General features: G+C 43.4%; 1 protein-coding gene across 6 annotated transcripts in view; it reads right to left on the reverse strand.

Moving 5' to 3' along the window:
* LOC134332965 (calcium/calmodulin-dependent protein kinase type II subunit beta) overlaps positions 1 to 16452 on the reverse strand; it is a 71567-nt gene extending 55115 nt beyond the window's left edge. For all 6 annotated transcript variants that reach the window (XM_063014824.1, XM_063014823.1, XM_063014821.1 and 3 more), the window contains exons 1-2: positions 16207 to 16452; positions 8157 to 8251 (exon numbers count right to left, since the gene is read on the reverse strand). In XM_063014824.1, the coding sequence (XP_062870894.1) occupies positions 8157 to 8251; positions 16207 to 16268 (157 nt within the window). In that variant the 5' untranslated portion in view covers positions 16269 to 16452. The remainder of the gene's footprint in view (positions 1 to 8156; positions 8252 to 16206) is intronic.
* Between the last annotated feature and the right edge of the window lie 3005 nt (positions 16453 to 19457).

Raw genomic sequence — 19457 nt, forward strand, 5'->3', positions numbered from 1 at the left:
ATACACTTTGAGCAAGTTTGACTTAAAGTTGGTACTCCAGGAGTAAGTGCAAGAGTGTCTGACGTGTCCTACATGTTCATCTAGATCCCTACTATAAATTAGGATGATTTCGCTAAATAATGTCAACAAATGTGTGGAAAAATTATTGTAATGTTTAAAAACAATGTTCCTCAATTAAAGATTGGAATTTTTTTTGCATATTTCTCTATCTGCAATGCATAATATTAATAAACGAGAGAGCTGAGATAATGTTGCAGTGGGTGGTTGAAAAGCACTTGAGTATCCACAACCTAAGGTGATGTTTCAACGCCTTCCCTCTCTAAGACATGGCCAGTTGTGTCTGTTGGTGCCTGATGACTCCACTAAGACTGAGGCACACACACACATACACACACAAAGAAGGTCTGGGTTTGGACTGTGTGCGTCCCACTGTGTGGGCCTGCTGTCTAACACTTATGAGTCATGAGGAAAGAAGGACGACTCAGGAAAGAGCAATGCTCGCTTTATACAAGCTCTTACACTGATGGTAGAAGAACCTCCTATATATATATATATATATATACTGTATATATAAATACTTTGATCAGCCATAACATAAAACCACCTCCTTGTTTCTACACTCACTGTCCATTTTATCAGCTCCACTTACCATACAGAAGCACTTTGTAGTTCTACAATTACATCTGTTTCTCTGCATGCTTTGTTAGCCCGCTTTCATGCTGTTCTTCAATGGTCAGGACTCTCCCAGGACCATCACAGAGCAGGTATTATTTAGGTGGTGGATCATTCTCAGCACTGCAGTGACACTGACATGGTGATGGTGTGTTAGTGTGTGTTGTGCTGGTATGAGTGGATAAGAGTTTTTAAACACCTCACTGTCACTGCTGGACTGAGAATAGTCCAACAACCAAAAATATCCACCCAACAGCGTTCCGTGGACAGCGTCCTGTGACCACTGATGAAGGTCTAGAAGATGACCGACTCAAACAGCAGCAATAGATGAGTGATCGTCTCTGACTGTACATCTACAGGGTGGACCAACTAGGTAGGACTGTCTACTAGAGTGGACAGTGAGTGGACACGGTATTTAAAAACTCCAGCAGCGCTGTTGTGTCTGATCCACTAATACCAGCACAACACACACTAACACACCACCACCATGTCATTGCCACTGCAATGACCTAAATAATACCTGCTCTGTAGTGGTCCTGGGAGAGTCCTGACCATTGCAGAACAGCATGAAAGCAGGGTAACAAAGCATGCAGAGAAACAGATGGACTACAGTCAGTAATTGTAGAACTACAAAGTGCTTCAATATGGTAAGTGGAGCTAATGAAATGGACAATGCGTGTAGAAACAAGGAGGTGGTTTAAATGTTATGGCTGATATACAGGGGTTGGACAATGAAACTGAAACACCTGGTTTTAGACCACAATAATTTATTAGTATGGTGTAGGGCCTCCTTTTGCGGCCAATACAGCATCAATTCGTCTTGGAAATGACATATACAAGTCCTGCACAGTGGTCAGAGGGATTTTAAGCCATTCTTCTTGCAGGATAGTGGCCAGGTCACTACGTGATGCTGGTGGAGGAAAACGCTTCCTGACTCGCTTCTCCAAAACACCCCAAAGTGGCTCAATAATATTTAGATCTGGTGACTGTGCAGGCCATGGGAGATGTTCAACTTCACTTTCATGTTCATCAAACCAATCTTTCACCAGTCTTGCTGTGTGTATTGGTGCATTGTCATCCTGATACACGGCACCGCCTTCAGGATACAATGTTTGAACCATTGGATGCACATGGTCCTCCAGAATGGTTCGGTAGTCCTTGGCAGTGACGCGCCCATCTAGCACAAGTATTGGGCCAAGGGAATGCCATGATATGGCAGCCCAAACCATCACTGATCCACCCCCATGCTTCACTCTGGGCATGCAACAGTCTGGGTGGTACGCTTCTTTGGGGCTTCTCCACACCGTAACTCTCCCGGATGTGGGGAAAACAGTAAAGGTGGACTCATCAAAGAACAATACATGTTTCACATTGTCCACAGCCCAAGATTTGCGCTCCTTGCACCATTGAAACCGACGTTTGGCATTGGCACGAGTGACCAAAGGTTTGGCTATAGCAGCCCGGCCGTGTATATTGACCCTGTGGAGCTCCCGACGGACAGTTCTGGTAGAAACAGGAGAGTCGAGGTGCACATTTAATTCTGCCGTGATTTGGGCAGCCGTGGTTTTATGTTTTTTGGATACAATCCGGGTTAGCACCCGAACATCCCTTTCAGACAGCTTCCTCTTGCGTCCACAGTTAATCCTGTTGGATGTGGTTTGTCCTTCTTGGTGGTATGCTGACATTACCCTGGATACCGTGTCTCTTGATACATCACAAAGACTTGCTGTCTTGGTCACAGATGCGCCAGCAAGACGTGCACCAACAATTTGTCCTCTTTTGAACTCTGGTATGTCACCCATAATGTTGTGTGCATTGCAATATTTCGAGCAAAACTGTGCTCTTACCCTGCTAATTGAACCTTCACACTCTGCTCTTACTGGTGCAATGTGCAATTAATGAAGATTGGCCACCAGACTGGTCCAATTTAGCCATGAAACCTCCCACACTAAAATGACAGGTGTTTCAGTTATTTTGTCCAACCCCTGTATATGTGGTACTGAACTAGTAATCAGAAGGTCACTGGTTTAAGCCCCACTACTGCAAGGCTGCTGCTGTTGGGCCCTTGAGCAAGGCCGCTAACCCTCAATTGCACAGACTGTATACTGTAATTGTACTGTAAGTCACTTTAGATAAACACATCTGCTAAATGGCAAAAATGTAAATGTAAATCTATCAACTTGACACACAGTGTACCAACTACAAGCCCCATCATGCCCTGTGCACATATCACCTGATTTTTCTGCACCTGACACTCATCCCCCTGCTCATCAAACTTCCCTAGAAATACCAGTTTTCCTTGTTCCTGTTTCAGTCATTTCCAAATGCTTCCTTGTATTCCTGGTGACTGCTGTTTGTTCTTGTCTTTCTATATATTTGTCTTCAGTATTCTTTATCTTTGTAGTTTGGTGTTGGGTCAGCATTGACAATGTTTTTTTAACATTAACTTTTAGCCTTTACTTGGTTTAATATTAGCATTAGCTAATGGTGTGGCGTATTCTTATAGTTCCTGGTTGTGGTTTGGGTAGTTATTATGTAGTTGGTTGTATTATATTACATTGTGTGAATAAATACCGGCACCTTCTAGTAGGGCTGGGCGATATGACTAAAAAACTGTATCTCGATATGCTTTTGAGAAGTGTCGATATAGGAGACGATACAATATAATGTAAACTTAAAGTATAATGGCAGGCCACTGCCTGAATTTTAGCTTATATTGTTTATAAGTTATCTTAAAAACACAAAACATTGTAGTTCTAATACATTCTGACAGAATTACAGTGTTCATATTTTATATTATTACAAGGATGTATTTGTATTCATATTGACAATATTAAACAAACCAGTAGAATCTCACATCACATTTATACTGTCCAATGTACTTCGAATAAATGAGCATTAAAACATCCCGAAAAAGTTCAATATTTCATAATGCTTTGCTATCATTTCAAAATGAAAGCGCACGGTAAGCAGTAGCATCAAATTGAGATCAAATCTATATCCGTGTGTTGTTGCATTAGAGATATAATCTACTTGTCTTTCTTCTTGGAGGCCATCTTGCATGTTTCCAGAATAGTTCCAGAATATATAAATCCATTTCCAACTGTGTTTGTCCACATAACTAATGAAAACCGTCTTAGATAATTTATTCTCTTGGCTTTTTCGGTAAAAAAAGCTGAAACTGGTCATCCGTTCACTAAACTGTCACTTATACAACAACCAATGAAGAGAGAGACTGAAATTCCGCCCAAAATCTGAATTTGGGAGCTCTGATTGGTTTATACAGCTGTTTTTCATGGCCTGATTGATGAACTGATTCATGGAGTTATTTACGCACAACACCATAATGAAATAGAGTGAGAATAACAAATGAATCTTTACCATTGATAAGAGCACAGCTCCCTGATTCGATTCCAATGAATATAAATAGGTCTCCCTTCTCCCACCACATCCAACCCGTTGTCAAAAGTTTGATTGACAGGTTATTCTTTCCAGTCCAAGACATTGTTGCCACGCCCATCAATACACTGATTCATATGTAAGACAAGTGATTTGAGTTGAATATGAAGGAAAGCAAGTCTCGTACATATAACCTCTCATATGTACGAGAGGTTAAACTTTCATTGCTTGCAAGTTTACTCTCATTTACTTCCAAAGGTTTGTGTGTCCTATCATAAATAATACATTTTACAAACATGGTAGGCTACTTCAAAGACATGCAAGCAAAAATAATTTGTCCTTTATAATGTATAATTACTGATCTGTGCATTTTAAGATATTAATTTGTAGGTCATGATGGTTTAACTGGTTTATTATTTGTGAAATGCTAAACATCATCTGCTTATCCTGTGTTTTGGGCGGTTTTTCATGCATTTTGGCAGAAAATTACTGTCGCAATCTGGCAACCCTCCCCAGCGTAGCTCAGTGTTGTCTTAAAAAAGAAAAACAAACCACGAATCAACAGAAGAACGTTCATTTGTAGTTCTAAACATATTTAGGGTGTTTCTTTTTTACCCACTTTATTCCTCTCTTCTACAGCGTCGATTACACGCAAATGGACCTTATGCAAATTAGGCGATGACGTCATTTAGCGACTTCTAGCGACTTTTAGGACAGCCAATAGCTACTTTCCTTACTGAGGAGTTGGCAACACTGTGCACACGCCCACCAGCTCATACGCAAAACACAGCATGCTGAGCACAAGTTTTTGTGCTCTGTTTTAAATGTTCTCAAATGGTAACCTGTGTATCCTAAACATACTCGATTTATCGAATATGGTCATTTTCAACATTGTGTTAAAAGTAACATCGAATGTATCGATATTTGCGATATACCGCCCAGCCCTACCTTCTAGTAATGAGTGCCTGAAACACCTGATTCCAACAATAAGAAGGGGTGTTGACGTATTTTTGCCCATATAGTGTATACATAAATACAAGAAACCTGAGACAGAGTTGCTGACTGAACTAGCTAATGAAGATGCTATTTAAAAAATGCACAGAAAAATACTGGAACACACAAGATGGCAGCGATTTGTCTCTGTGCAGGGAAACATTATATACACTGCTTACACTGCACCCGCTGTTCTGACACAAACTGAAAGTGACAAGCATAGCTGGCTTGCTTGTTACACCCCAAGCAGCATACCATGGCTCTGTCAGAACAAACCCTGATCAAACTATGCTTTTTTAGCACTAAACTTAACAGTGGGGCACAATACTAAAAATATATTTGCTTTGGCTGGTCACTACTAAGTATCCAAACTACACCGATCAGCCATAACATTAAAACCACCTCCTTGTTTCTACACACATTGTCCATTTTATCAGCTCCACTTACCATATGGAAGCACTTTGTAGTTCTACAATTACTGACTGCCTGTTACCCCCCTTTCATGCTGTTCTTCAATGGTCAGGACTCTCCCAGGACCACTACAGAGCAGGTATTATTTGGGTGGTGGATCATTCTCAGCACTGCAGTGACACTGACATGGTGGTGGTGTGTTAGTGTGTGTTGTGCTGGTATGAGTGGATAAGACACAGCAGCGCTGCTGGAGTTTTTAAACACCTCACTGTCACTGCTGGACTGAGAATAGTCCACCAACCAAAAATATCCACCCAAGAACACCCAGTGGGCAGCAATAGATGAGCAGCAGCAATAGATGAGCGATCGTCTCTGACTTTACATCTACAAGGGCGACCAACTAGGTAGTAGTGTCTGATAGAGTGAACAGTTAGTGAACACGATATTTAAAAACTCCAGCAGCGCTGCTGTGTCTGATCCACTCATACCAGCACAACACACACTAACACACCGCCATGTCAGTGTCACTGCAGTGCTGAGAATCATCCACCACCTAAATAATACCTGCTCTGTAGTGGTCCTGTGGGGGTCCTGACCTGACAGTGAGTGTAGAAACAAGGAGGTGGTTCTAATGTTATGGCTGATTAGTGTATATGGGAGTAAGGTAAGGATTAAACCCAAGTCCCATCCCTACCATGCCATCCTTTTTTTTTTCCCCCTCTTTATGGTCGCATAAGGATACCACCAACTTATCTACTCTCACAAGTAGAAATGGTCTTCATGTGGGTGTGTTTCTGCTGATATGAGCTAGATCAAAACAGCACCCATATTAGGCATTTCCTTCTGGAGGTAAAGATTCGTTTTATAAACAACTAAAGCACAGATGGTAAACGGTGGGACTCACTGCAGGACAAGAGCGTAGCATTTTGACCTACAGCTTATAGGGTTTTGCAAATAAGTGTGGGTGTGTCACAAATGGACAAGTTCTATGCTGAATCATGCTTCCAGTTTATGCCCCATGTGCAGAATTTCTAATGCTGAATAAAATAGTTAAGCTACTGTGTGTGTGTGTGTGTGTGTGTGTGTGTGTGTGTGTGTGTGTGTCTGAGAGAGAGATCTGAGTCCTGTGCTTCAGGCGTATAGGGTTAACAGACATGCTGTCTGCAGCATGCCAAATGCTCAAGCTGCCCCAGCAGCATGCAGACCATCCTGCACACATGAACCCTCCACCCCCCACACACATACAAACACAAACAGATATCCTCACAACCAACAGTACTCTTAAAAAGACTGTTCTTTTTCAGTGATTTAATTAATTAAAGTATGTGGACACCCCGTCTACTTCTAAGGGTTAGGGTTTAGGTGTTTTAAGAACACCCACTGTTGACATCAATAAAAGAAACAATTATATAAGACCCTAGGATGGATTGGAATCCTGTACAGGGTGGGTTACTGCATCGTGCCCAGTGATTCTGGGGAAACCGGACCCACCGTGAGAGACCCTGACTAGGATAAAGCAGTGGTGAAACTAAAATAAAAATGTAAATGTAAAAAGTTTGACTTTTGGGCGGCACGGTGGCTTGGTGGGTAGCACTGTCACCTCAGAGCAAGAAGGTCCTGGGTTCGATCCCCAGGCAGGGCGGTCCGGTCCTTTCTGTGTGGAGTTTGCATGTTCTCCCCGTGTCTGCGTGGGTTTCCTCCGGCAGTCCAAAAACATGTAGTCAAGTTCATTGGAGACACTGAACAATTGCTCTATAGGTGAATGTGTGTGTGTGTGTGTGTCTGCCCTGCGATGGACTGGCGCCCTGTCCAGGGTGTTACTGTGTGCCTTGCACCTATTGAAAAGCTGGGATAGGCTCCGTAACATTAAAACCACCTCCTGATTTCTACACACACTGTCCATTTTATCAGCTTCACTTACCATATAGAAGCACTTTGTAGTTCTACAATTACTGACTGTAGTCCATCTGTTTCTCTACATACTTTTTTAGACCCCTACAGGACCACCACAGAGCAGGTATTATTTAGGTGGTGGATCATTCTCAGCACTGCAGTGAAAATGACATGGTGGTGGTGTGTTAGTGTGTGTTGTGCTGGTATGAGTGGATAAGACACAGCAGCGCTGCTGGAGTTTTTAAATACCGTGTCCACTCATTGTCCACTCTATTAGACACTCCTACCTACTTGGTCCACCTTGTAGATGTAAAGTCAGAGACGATCACTCATCTATTGCTGCTGTTTGAGTTGGTCATCTTTTAGACCTTCATCAGTGGTCACAGGACAATGCCTATGGGGTGCTGTTGGCTGGATAGTTTTGATTGGTGGACTATTCTCAGTCCAGCAGTGACAGTGACTACTCATACCAGCACAACACACACTAACACACCACCACCATGTCAGTGTCACTGCTGAGAATGATCCACCACCCAAATAATACCTACTCTGTAGTGGTCCTGTGGGGGTCCTGACCATTAAAGAACAGGGTGAAAGCAGGCTAAAAAAGTATGTAGAGAAACAGATGGACTACAGTCAGTAATTGTAGAACTACAATTGGAAATGGACAGTGAGTGTAGAACCAAGGAGGTGCTTTTATGTTATGGCTGATTGGTGTATATTCTTGTCTTGTCTAACAGAAGTTATGCAGACCCCCTGATCTTTATAGCTGAACACAGTTCACTTACCTCTAGCTGAGAGCTTTTTGGTGTTGATGATTTTGGCAGCGTATTCTTGGCCTGTGCACAGCTTGACACAACGTCGAACAACTGAAAAAGCGCCCCTGGAAAGAAAAAAGATCAACAATGAAAGACAACCCTTGTTAACATGTTCATTCTGAACACTTACTATGAGTTTATGATTTGTGTGGCTGCAACCTTTAAATCAAATGCTATAAAAAGGTTGTTCTCTGAGAAACACTGAACTCATTTGCCTCTGGTTTAATCAGTCTGACATTTATCAAGCTACAAATATCTTCTCTGGTAATTGAATTAATGTGCTAACATAGCAAGCTCTAAATCCAATATGAGAAGACCATAAATGGAAGTACAATCAAGCAATTTATTGTAAAGCAGATTTGTTGTTGTTATTATGGGTTTGTGATAATTTACTTAACTGCTGCTTGAAGAACCGCCACTCAACAATAGCTGATATAACCACATGAGCAAGGAATTACTTGATCAAACCTTTGTCAAGCACTACAATACAGAGTTACATGCACAAATGCCACTTAAAACTTTACTGTGCAAAAAAGAAGCCTTATGTTAACCACGTCCAGAAGTGGCGTCGACTTCTCTGGGCTCAGAGGCATCTAGGATGGACCATCACACAATGGAAACATATTGTGGTCAGATGAATCAGCATTCCAGGTCCTTTTTGGCTTTGTCAGTGCCCTTGGCAAAGGTCATTTACACTTCTGTGATGGCAGCATTATTGCAGAAAAGTACACTGAGATCTTAGAGAAACATATGCTGCCTTCAAGACGTCATCTTTTCCAGGGACGTCCATGCATTTTTCAACAAGACGATGCAAAACCACATGCTGCACACATTACAAAGGCATGGCCGCAGAAGAAGAGGGTACGGGTACTGGACTGGCCTGCCTGCAGTCCTGACCTGTCCCCAATAAAGAATGTGTGGAGAATTTTGAAAGGAAAAATACAACAACAACGACCCCGTACTGTTGCACATCTTAAGACGTGTTTGCAGGAAGAATGGGACGAAATAAAAGCTGAAACACTAAATCACTTGGTATCATCGGTGCCAAAACGTCTTTTAAGTGTGGTGAAAAAGAAAGGCAACATTACAGTGGTAAATGCTTTACTGTCCCAACTTTTTTTGGAATGTGTTGCAGACCTATAATGAAGGAATGGATGTTTATTAATAAATGAAATGAAGTTGACTAGATAAAACATGAAATATCTCAGGTTCATCCTGTCTGCAATCAAATAAAAGTCAAAGTAAATGTAAGAAACTGTGTATTTTATTACTTGCATTTTCCATGCTGTCCCAACTTTTTGCGTCAAAGCTTTTGCATCACAGGTTTTTCTTATATTAAAAATAGCTAAATGTGACTGACCTTTAACTACCAGGATTTAAATATAAATCGAGCTGCTATATATCAAGCTTTATCAGGTTTTTCAGAATGTAAGCAGTTTTTTCAGATATTTTCAGAACAGCTGGTGCAACAAACCCTGCGGGGGTATCATCAGTAACGTCTGATGTCATCCTGATGGCTAATTTTAGAGCACCTTTCTGCCATTATACAAAGCGTGCTGGACTTCTTGAGCGTCTCCGCTGACACTCCAGGGATCAGTGGGCAGCCCAGTAATCTAAGACTAAATCCAAGACCCACAAGACTCTCTGAGTTTGCCCTCTAAATCAGGACTGGTCTAGTGAAACTAGTGAACTCAGTTAAACAAACCACTTGAGATAGTTGGAGGACAGAAGGGGCTGTTCTATCCAGGGTCACTAACACAAATAAATGATGAATAGGTCAGGTGTCCACATTACATTTGTACCTGTGGCTTTGAACGTGTGATTTGAGAATTTATTTTAATGTCAGCAAAAATGCAAGGCAGACATTATTTGTGAATTAAAAATGAACAGTCCTTTATAGGGTTTGCGGACAGGGGTTCTTAACTTTTTGGCCCAGGGATCTGTTTTTAAGGGCTCAACATACACTATATTGCCAAAAGTATTCAATCACCCATCCAAATCATTGAATTTAGGTGTTCCAATCACTTCCATGGCCATAGGTGTAAAAAACCAAGCACCCAGGCATGCAGACGCTTCTACAGACATTAGTGAAAGAATGGTTCGCTCTCAGGAGCTCAGTGAATTCCAGTGTTGTACAGTGATATGATGCCACCTGTGCAACAAGTCCAATCATAAAATATCCTCTACTAATTATTCGACAGTCAACTGTCAGTGGTATTATAACAAAGTGGAAGCGATTGGGAGAGACAGCAACTCAGCCACGAAGAGGTAGGCCACGTAAAATTACAGAACAGGGTCAGCGGATGCTGAGGCGCATAGTGCGCAGAGGTCGCCAACTTTCTGCAGAGTCAATCGCTACAGACCTCCAAACTTCATGTGGCCTTCAGATTAGCTCGAGAACAGTGTGTAGAGCTTCATGGAATGGGTTTCCATGGCCAAGCAGCTGCATCCAAGCCTTACATCACCAAGCACAATGCAAAGCGTCGGACGCAGTGGTGTAAAGCATGCCACCACTGGACTCTAGAGCAGTGGAGACGTGTTCTCTGGAGTGACGAACCTTGCTTCTCTGTCTGGTGATCCGATGGACGATTCTGGGTTTGGCGGTTGCCAGGAGAACGGTACTTGTCTGACTGCGTTGTGCCAAGTGTAATGTTTGGTGGAGGGGGGGATTATGGTGTGGGGTTGTTTTTCAGGAGTCGGGCTCGGCCCCTTAGTTCCAGTGAAAGGAACTCTTAATGCTTCAGCATACCAAGAGATTTTGGACAATTTCATGCTCCCAACTTTGTGGGAACAGTTTGGGGATGGCCCCTTCCTGTTTCAACATGACTGGGCACCAGTACACAAAGCAAGGTCCATAAAGACATGGATGAGCGAATTTGGTGTGGAAGAACTTGACTGGCCTGCACAGAGTCCTGACCTCAACCCGATAGAACACCTTTGGGATGAATTAGAGCGGAGACCTCACAAATGCTCTTCTGGAAGAATGGTCAAAGATTCCCATAAACACACTCCTAAACCTTGTGGAAAGCCTTCCCAGAAGAGTTGAAGCTGTTATAGCTGCAAAGGGTGGGCCGACATCATATTAAGCCCCATGGATTAAGAATGGGACGTCACTCAAGTTCATATGCGTGTGAAGGCAGACGACCGAATACTTTTGGCAATATAGTGTATCTGCAACCCCAACACACTTGATTTTCTGCCTCATCAGCTTTTACATTAAAATATGGTGAAGGTCCAGGGTACAGTGTAGAGACAGCAGCAGAGACAATGTCCAGACCCTAAATCCTCTTGTTTGCTCAAATGGTTTGATAGAAAAAAGACCTTGCTTAGCACACAAGCCACACCAGTCCGTCTCTGAGGAGAAAATGGACCGAATTAGTGCAGTCTGCTTGTCAGAGGATGGAAGAAAGAGCGTCTGGAAAAAGACCAGTCAGTCCTGGAGTGTCAAAGGCATTAAATCTGGTTCTGCTTTGACTGGCACAAAATGCCTCGGAGGGAAGCTTGTACACTTCACTTTCTGCCAAGACTGCACAATAATTGAAAATACAGTACACTTTAAGAGGTCAGCAGTGGTTGTCCACACAGAGCCAAACAGCATATCCTGCTTTTCCAAGCATGAACCTGCTGTTTGTTTTAGCTCATGCTTGTATTATCTAATTAAATATGGACAAATCTGGCATAAATCGAATTTATGACCACTTTCACCTTAACCTAGGGTCAGCCATCGTACAGCTCTCCTGGAGCCGAGAGGGTTATGGGCCCAGAGCTGAGATTCGAACTCTCAATCTTTCAACTGATAGCCCAAAGCTCTACCCACTAGGCTACCATGGTCCTAAAACCATGAACATGCCGCTCAGGTGGCGCAGCGGTAAAAAGACACGCTGCAACCAGAGCTGGATTCTGAGTACCTGGTATCGAATCCAGCTCTGCTTCACCGGTTCGAAGCTGAGTGGCTGTATGAGCAACGATTGGCCGGCTGCTCAGTTGGGGGGTGGGACAAAGAACCGGATGTGGGTCTCTCTCTGTCAGAATGCGATTACGACCTCTGCCGGCTGATTAGAGGCGCCTGCACAAGAGATGAGGAAGTGTCTCTCCGCATGCAACGCTAGGTGGCGCCAAACTCATAAATGTGTGGGTGGCAAAAATGCATCCGGCTGCTGCTCATGTTTCGGAGCGGATTTGGGTTAGCTTCGATCTCCCCGGTCAGGGCAGGGTTCGGCATAGACAGAGAGGAAGCACCATGCAAATTGAACTATTGGATGCGCAAAAGGGCGAGAAAAAGGAAAAAAAAAAAAACAATGAACACAAGTATACACAGTCTGAAAAATGAAGATCATTCTTTAACAGTATAGAACAAGACTAAAAAAAACTATGAACAACTACAATACACTATTAACAAAGAGACAAGACAAAAACACTATAAAAATGAACAGGGAAACAAGGTAAAAACAAACACTGACCACAACAGGAATGCACAATGAACATGGAACCCTAACACTACATATGTGTAACAAGCTAAATTATGCCGAGCCGAGAACTCAAGCAGGCCTCCTAGGCGCAGCACATGACTGGCAACTGAGGGTGGACCTGGGGAAGCAACCTAAATTCCCAGAGAACATCTTCAAAACCACTCTTAGGCCAGACATTGTGCTGGTTTCGGATATGTTAAAGCAGGTGGTCATACTGGTGAACGGATGGAGGAGGCCAACGAAAGGAAGAGAGGCAAATACATAGAGCTGGTGGAGGAGTGCAGCAGAAGGGGGTGGAGGGCACCGTTCTTACCCATTTAAGTGGGGGCGAGGGGCTTTGCAGGAAGGTCACTTTGCAAAGCTCCCCCCCCCCCCCATTTCTCCCACTTTAGCACATCCAATATCTACCCGTCAATCATCCTCGCACTAATGCTGATCCGTGCTCCTGATTGGGGAGGATGAGGCTGCTCCACGCCCCCTCCGAACATCTTATCACCTACACCTGATGAGTGCAGTGCAGTACAGCGCTGTGTATGGAGAGACACACCCTCTACCGCACTCCTTTCCCATCTCCGTGCAGGCGCCACCAACCAGTCAGCAGAGGTCGTAATCGCACTAGTCTGAGAGAGAGTCCCCATCCGGCTTAATCCCGCCCCCATCTGAAAAACAGGCCATTCGTTGTTCATGTGGCAGCTCAGCCTCATCAAACAGGCCGAGCCGAGATTCGATACAATGTATTTGAGATCTCAGCTCTGGTGAACAGTGTGTGTTTTTACCGCTGCGCCACCTGAGCGACAGGAACAGGTTTCTAAACTAAGCTAAGCTAATCTAGAAGAGCAGTGATAGCTGAGTGGTTAAGGTACCACACTAGTAATCAGAAGGTTACCGCCAAGTTGCCACTGTTGGGCCCCTGAGCAAGACCCTTAACCCTCAATTGCTCGAATTGTATTAAGTCATAACTGTAAGTCAATGCTAAATGCTGCATCTGCTAAACTCTGCAAATGAAACGCTAATCCCTACACTAAGATAACTACGCACCGCTCAGGTGGCACAGCGGTAAAACACACACTGTTCACCAGAGCTGAGATCTTGAATACATCGGCTCTGCCTTCCGGCTGAGGCTGAGCGGCTACATGAACAACGATTGGCCTGTTGTTCAGATGGGGGCGGGACTAAGCCGGATGGGGACTCTCTCTCTCAGACTAGTGCGATTACGACCTCTGCTGGCTGGTTGGTGGCGCCTGCACGGAGATGGGAAAGGAGTGTGGTAGAGGGTGTGGCTCTCCGTACACAGCGCTGTACTGCACTGCACTCATCAGGTGTAGGTGATAAGACGTTCGATTGCTGTGCACGTGTCGGAGGGGGCGTGGAGCAGCCTCGTCCTCCCCAATCAGGAGCAGGGACCAGCATTAGCGAGAGGATGATTGACGGGCAGAAATTGGATGCGCTAAAGTGGGAGGAAAAAAAATATATAACTACGCAAGAACAAAAGAACGAACTCTAGAAGATTTTACAACACAACTGGAGGTCAGAAGAGAGACAGAGAAAATGGAAACAAGGATAAGACACTAAATAAACACATGAACATCAGACATCTAGAACAGGAAGGATCAAGAGCAAAAAACAACGTATAGCAATCGATAATGTCCAACCGAGGGAACAGAACACAAGGGGTATTATATGCACAGATTAATCATTGACACATGGGGAACAGCTGAAGAAAATTATCCAAAGGACAAATCAGAGGGAAGGGGCAGTGACAGAGGGGGCATGCCGTGTAAACAAGAAACATGGAGACCGTGTGCTTAGCAACCAGGAGAGGGTAAAACTGTTACACGTATTATTATGCAGAGTAACTTTTAAATGAATGAACCTAAAACAAGAATAATAGATTTTGTAGTATGAGTAAAAGTCTGAACATCCATTCAGTTGTTTCTACACTCACTGTCCATATTATCAGCTCCACTTACCATATAGAAGCACTTTGAAGTTCTACAATTACTGACTGTAGTCCATCTGTTTCTCTACATACTTTTTTAGCCTGATTAGCCTGTTCTTCAATGGTCAAGACCCCCACAGGACCTTCAAAGGGCAGGTATTAATTAGGTGGTGGATCATTCTCAGCACTGCGGTGACACTGACATGGTGGTGGTGTGTTAGTGTGTGTTGTGCTGGTATTAGTGGATCAGACACAGCATTTACATTTACATTTTCGGTATTTAGCAGACGCTTTTATCCAAAGCGACTTACAGTGCTGTGACAGTTTACAGTCTAAGCAATTGAGGGTTAAGGGCCTTGCTCAGGGGCCCAACAGTGGCAACCTGGCAGTGGTGGGGCTTAAACCAGTGACCTTTCAATTACTAGTCCAATACCTTACCTGCTAGGCTATTACTACTAACTGCTCTTATTAGTCTGTGTGTGTGTGTGTAAATATACAGCAGCCCTACTGGAGTTTTTAAATACCGTGTCCACTCACTGTCCACTCTATTAGACACTCTTACCTAGTTGGTCCACCTTGTAGATGTAAAGTCAGAGACGATCGCTCATCTATTGCTGCTGTTTGAGTTGGTCATCTTCTAGACCTTCATCAGTGGTCACAGGATATATTTTACAGGGACAGTGAGGTGTTTAAAAACTCCAGCAGCATTGCTGTGTCTGATCCACTCATACCAGCACAACACACACTAACACACCACCACAGTGTGAGTGTCACTGCAGTGCTGAGAATGATCCACCACCCAAATAATACCTGCTCTGTGGTGGTCCTGGGAGAGTCCTGACCATTGAAGAACAGGGTGAAAGGGGGCTAACAAAGCATGCAGAGAAACAGATGGACTACAGTCAGTAATTGTAGAACTACAAAGTGCTTCTATATGGTAAGTGGAGCTGATAAAATGGACAGTCGGGGGGTAGCTGAGTCAAGCCTGGAAGCATCCCAGCACCCCCAGCTCTTTTTAAAATAATTTCTACATTTTGTTCAATTAAAATTGTGCACATTAAGAAAGGGAAAGATGAGACATGTATATAGCTATTGCTGCTGGGTTAATTAAATAGTACAATTTCTTTATTTTTAGTTATTATGACTTATTTATCACTTATGTACTCGACTCGAATCCTAACGTTCACTCAAACGAATCGATTCAAAGAGTCGGTTCGTTGAACACCGCACATCCATAACTACCGCCCCGACGCAAAGTCCGCGGAGAGATAAAATAAAGTAACATTTGTGTCACTGACACGTGAAATAATTTCAAACACAATACAAGGAAATATTATAACCATAAATAAATAAAAATAATAGGGACCAGGCGTGCCTTTCTCATCCATATTATGTACAGCTCCTAATACTAGTGTGGGCGGCTGTCAGTGTGCCCACAGTATAGAGTTTCACACAAACATAGAGAATTACACACAATCAGTACAAAAGTGCAACAACTTTAAAGAAAATAGAACATTTTCCTTATTAGAAGTTTAATCTTCCTGTTTCTATATATAATAACATGCATTATAAGCAATAAAGCTGTAAGTACAGCATGCATAAGTCCTCTTACTTTCCGAGTTCTTCATACAGCTGGTATTCATCAGTAAAGCGTGTACAGGTTGTAGTTGCCATGTCTCTCTGTCCTGTTGGGCTTCTCTCTCTGGCTGATAGATCCGAGCTCTTATTCCTGTGTGTTACCGCACTGAGCGAACTGCGTGTGCACAGCAATGCTGTATGAGTTATTTCTGCAGTAAAGGAGATTTGTACTTGAGATCGGACAGGTAAAGTGAGGAGTGAATGAGTGAGTGAGCCTGGATGCTTCCACACCGCTCACTCACTGAACGCGAGACTGACTGAGCGACTGCAGTTCACTCGTTTTCCGCTGCGCTGCAGGACTAAGCTTCGCCTTTAGAGGGCGCACTAACGCTGTTATTTATTGATTAGGATTTGAACGTCGTGTTCTTACACACCTGGGCGGCACGGTGGCTAAGTGGGTAGCACTGTCGCCTCACAGCAAGAAGGTCCTGGGATCAGTCCGAGTCCTTTCTGTGTGTGGAGTTTGCATGTTCTCCCCGTGTCCGCGTGGGTTTCCTCCGGGTGCTCCGGTTTCCTCCCACAGTCCAAAGACATGCAAGTGAGGTGAATTGGAGATACTAAATTGTCCATGACTGTGTTCAATATAACCTTGTGAACCGATGAACCTTGTGTAATGAGTAACAAGCAAACAAACGTACACACCTTGACCATATCTATGACCGAAACGGTAGCCACTGATTACACAAGACCCTTCAGTTCACAAGTTTAATGTTAAACACAGTCATGGACAATTTTGTATCTACAATTCACCTCACTTGCATGTCTTTGGACTGTGGGAGGAAACCGGAGCACCCGGAGGAAACCCATGACCTTCTTGCTGTGAGCTGCCAGTGCTACCCACTAATTGTTTTCATTTCTTGATACCTTGATTTCTAGCTCATTCTTTCCAAGAAGCAAGGGAATGAAAACAAAGACACTGGGATCGAGGGTTAATATACGGTAGCGGTATAGTCTTATATAGGACCAGCAGTGATGATGCTTCCTTTTTCTATTTAGATTCAGATTCGACTCATTTTGATTCAACATTTTTCGTTACAAATCATAAATGTAGCAAACCACTTTGGCAGCTGTAGCCTAGTGGATTAGGGTACTGGACTAGTAAGCAGAAGGTTGCTCGTTCAAACCCCACCATTGCCAGGTTGTCACTGATAGGCCCTTGAGCAAGGCCCTTAACCCTCGATTGCTTAGACTGTAAGTTGCTTTGGATAAAAACGTCGGCTAAATGCCGAGAATGTAAATTTCTTCTTTTATTTTGTGTGTGGCTGCAAATCTATCAGATTAAACAAGCTTATAATGAGTAGCTCAAATCCACTTGAAATATCAATCTTATTGAATAAGTAAGATTTAAGGAAATCTAACTTTTGTGCAAAGAAATTGGTAGGGTCCATTTCACAAAAATGTGTACTTTCTTTTCAGTTAAACCAAATAAATTGATAAAGAAATCCTAAAATTAGTTTATTTTCGAAGATTTAGCTGTTGGGTGGCATGGTGGCTCGGTGGGTAGCACTGTTGCCTCACAGCAAGAAGGTCCTGGGTTCGATCCCCAGGCAGAGTTTGCATGTTCTCCTCGTGTTTGCGTGGGTTTCCTCCGGGAGCTCCGGTGTCCTCCCACAGTCCAAAAACATGCAGTCAGGTTAATTGGAGACACTGAATTGCCCTGTAGGTGAATGGGTGTGTGTGTGTCTGCCCTGCGATGGACTGGTGGATAGGATTGCACCCAAAATTGTGACCAAACTCTGGTCAGGATAAAGTGTTAATAAAATGGAGTACAATCCTCTATACTGCACATGTAAGATTTACTTTGCTTAATTTGTGTGAATTTATGGGCAGCATGGTGGAGTAATAATAACTGGTTCTACACATCATTCAGGAAACAGGTTCGAGCCTCATCTCCAGGTGTAGTCTGAGACTTTTTTTTGTTTGTTTTTTCCATGTCCATGTAGGATTTCATAGGCGTTCCAGTTTTCTCCAACACCAGAAAGATTTCAGTAGGTGTACTAGCCTGTCTAAGGTCCAAGGTGTAAGTAAGTGTGAATGAATGGCTGAGTGAGTTTGGCTTAAAGAAAGCACATGCTAATTTACACCCTCCTACATTTGTACCTGTCATGTGATCGGAAGACCAGTGAGTAGGTGGGAACTGGCAACTACACTGACCCAATGGTACATTAATAATAACGAAAACATTTATTGTATGTAAAGACCTAAACCAGTAGAAATACAGTGAATTGAAAAAAAGTATTTACCCCCCTAATCTTTTTCCTTTTAACTGAAGTATGTGAACATCCCTCCTAATTACTGAGTTCTATTATTTAAGCCATAGCTACTGCTTACAAATTAAATACATTCAATACTCTTATGCTCTTTGGTGACCCCTATTGCTTGCACGACACTATTATTGGCCCAGCAGGGGTGCAGGCTATTCATTTTCTCCCTTTTTTCTCCCTTTTAGTGCATCCAATTGCCCCATTGCATCACGCTTCCTCTCCACCAATGCCGATCCCTGCTCCTCCGACACGTGGGCAGCATGCCGTATGCATTTTATCACCTGCACATTGATGAGTGCAGTGCAACTCAGCGTTGTGTACGGAGAGACACACCCTGAGAGCACTCTTTTCTCATCTCTGTGCAGGTGCCATCAATCAGCCAGCAGAGGTCGTAATTGCACCAGTCATGGGAGAGAGACCCCATCCGGCTTAGTCCCGCCCATATCTGAACAACAGGCCAATCGTTGTTCATGTGGCCGCTCAGCCTTAGACGGCAGGCAGAGCTGAGGTTCGATACGATGTATTCGAGATCCCAGCTCTGGTTCCAGCGTGTGTTTTTACCTCTGCGCCACCTGAGCGGCTCGGCTTGGGTCATATTCTGCGAGGACATGTTTTCCTTGTGTTCATTTTGTTTGTCCTTTAGGTATTCAAGCTTTCTTCCACCTTTTTGAAGCATTCCTGGTCACTCAATATTGCCCCTTATTGTATGTGAATAGGTGAGTGTGGTGCCCCTGATCAGGGTGAATTCCTACAACCCTGATGAGTTTAAAGAAGTCACTAAAATGAATAAAAACATGTTTTATTACGACCTCTTTATTACTTTGTTGTAATATGTTCAAATAATTGTCGCATGACTGTTGAGGCAATAAATTACACAAACCCACTACCACTGGGTTTAAATCCCCAGTGGTGCTCTCGGCCCGTTGGGTGTCTACATACAGATGTAACCAACTATGTCTGA

This window comes from Trichomycterus rosablanca, chromosome 18, assembly GCF_030014385.1.
Source record: "Trichomycterus rosablanca isolate fTriRos1 chromosome 18, fTriRos1.hap1, whole genome shotgun sequence".
Taxonomy (NCBI): domain Eukaryota; kingdom Metazoa; phylum Chordata; class Actinopteri; order Siluriformes; family Trichomycteridae; genus Trichomycterus; species Trichomycterus rosablanca.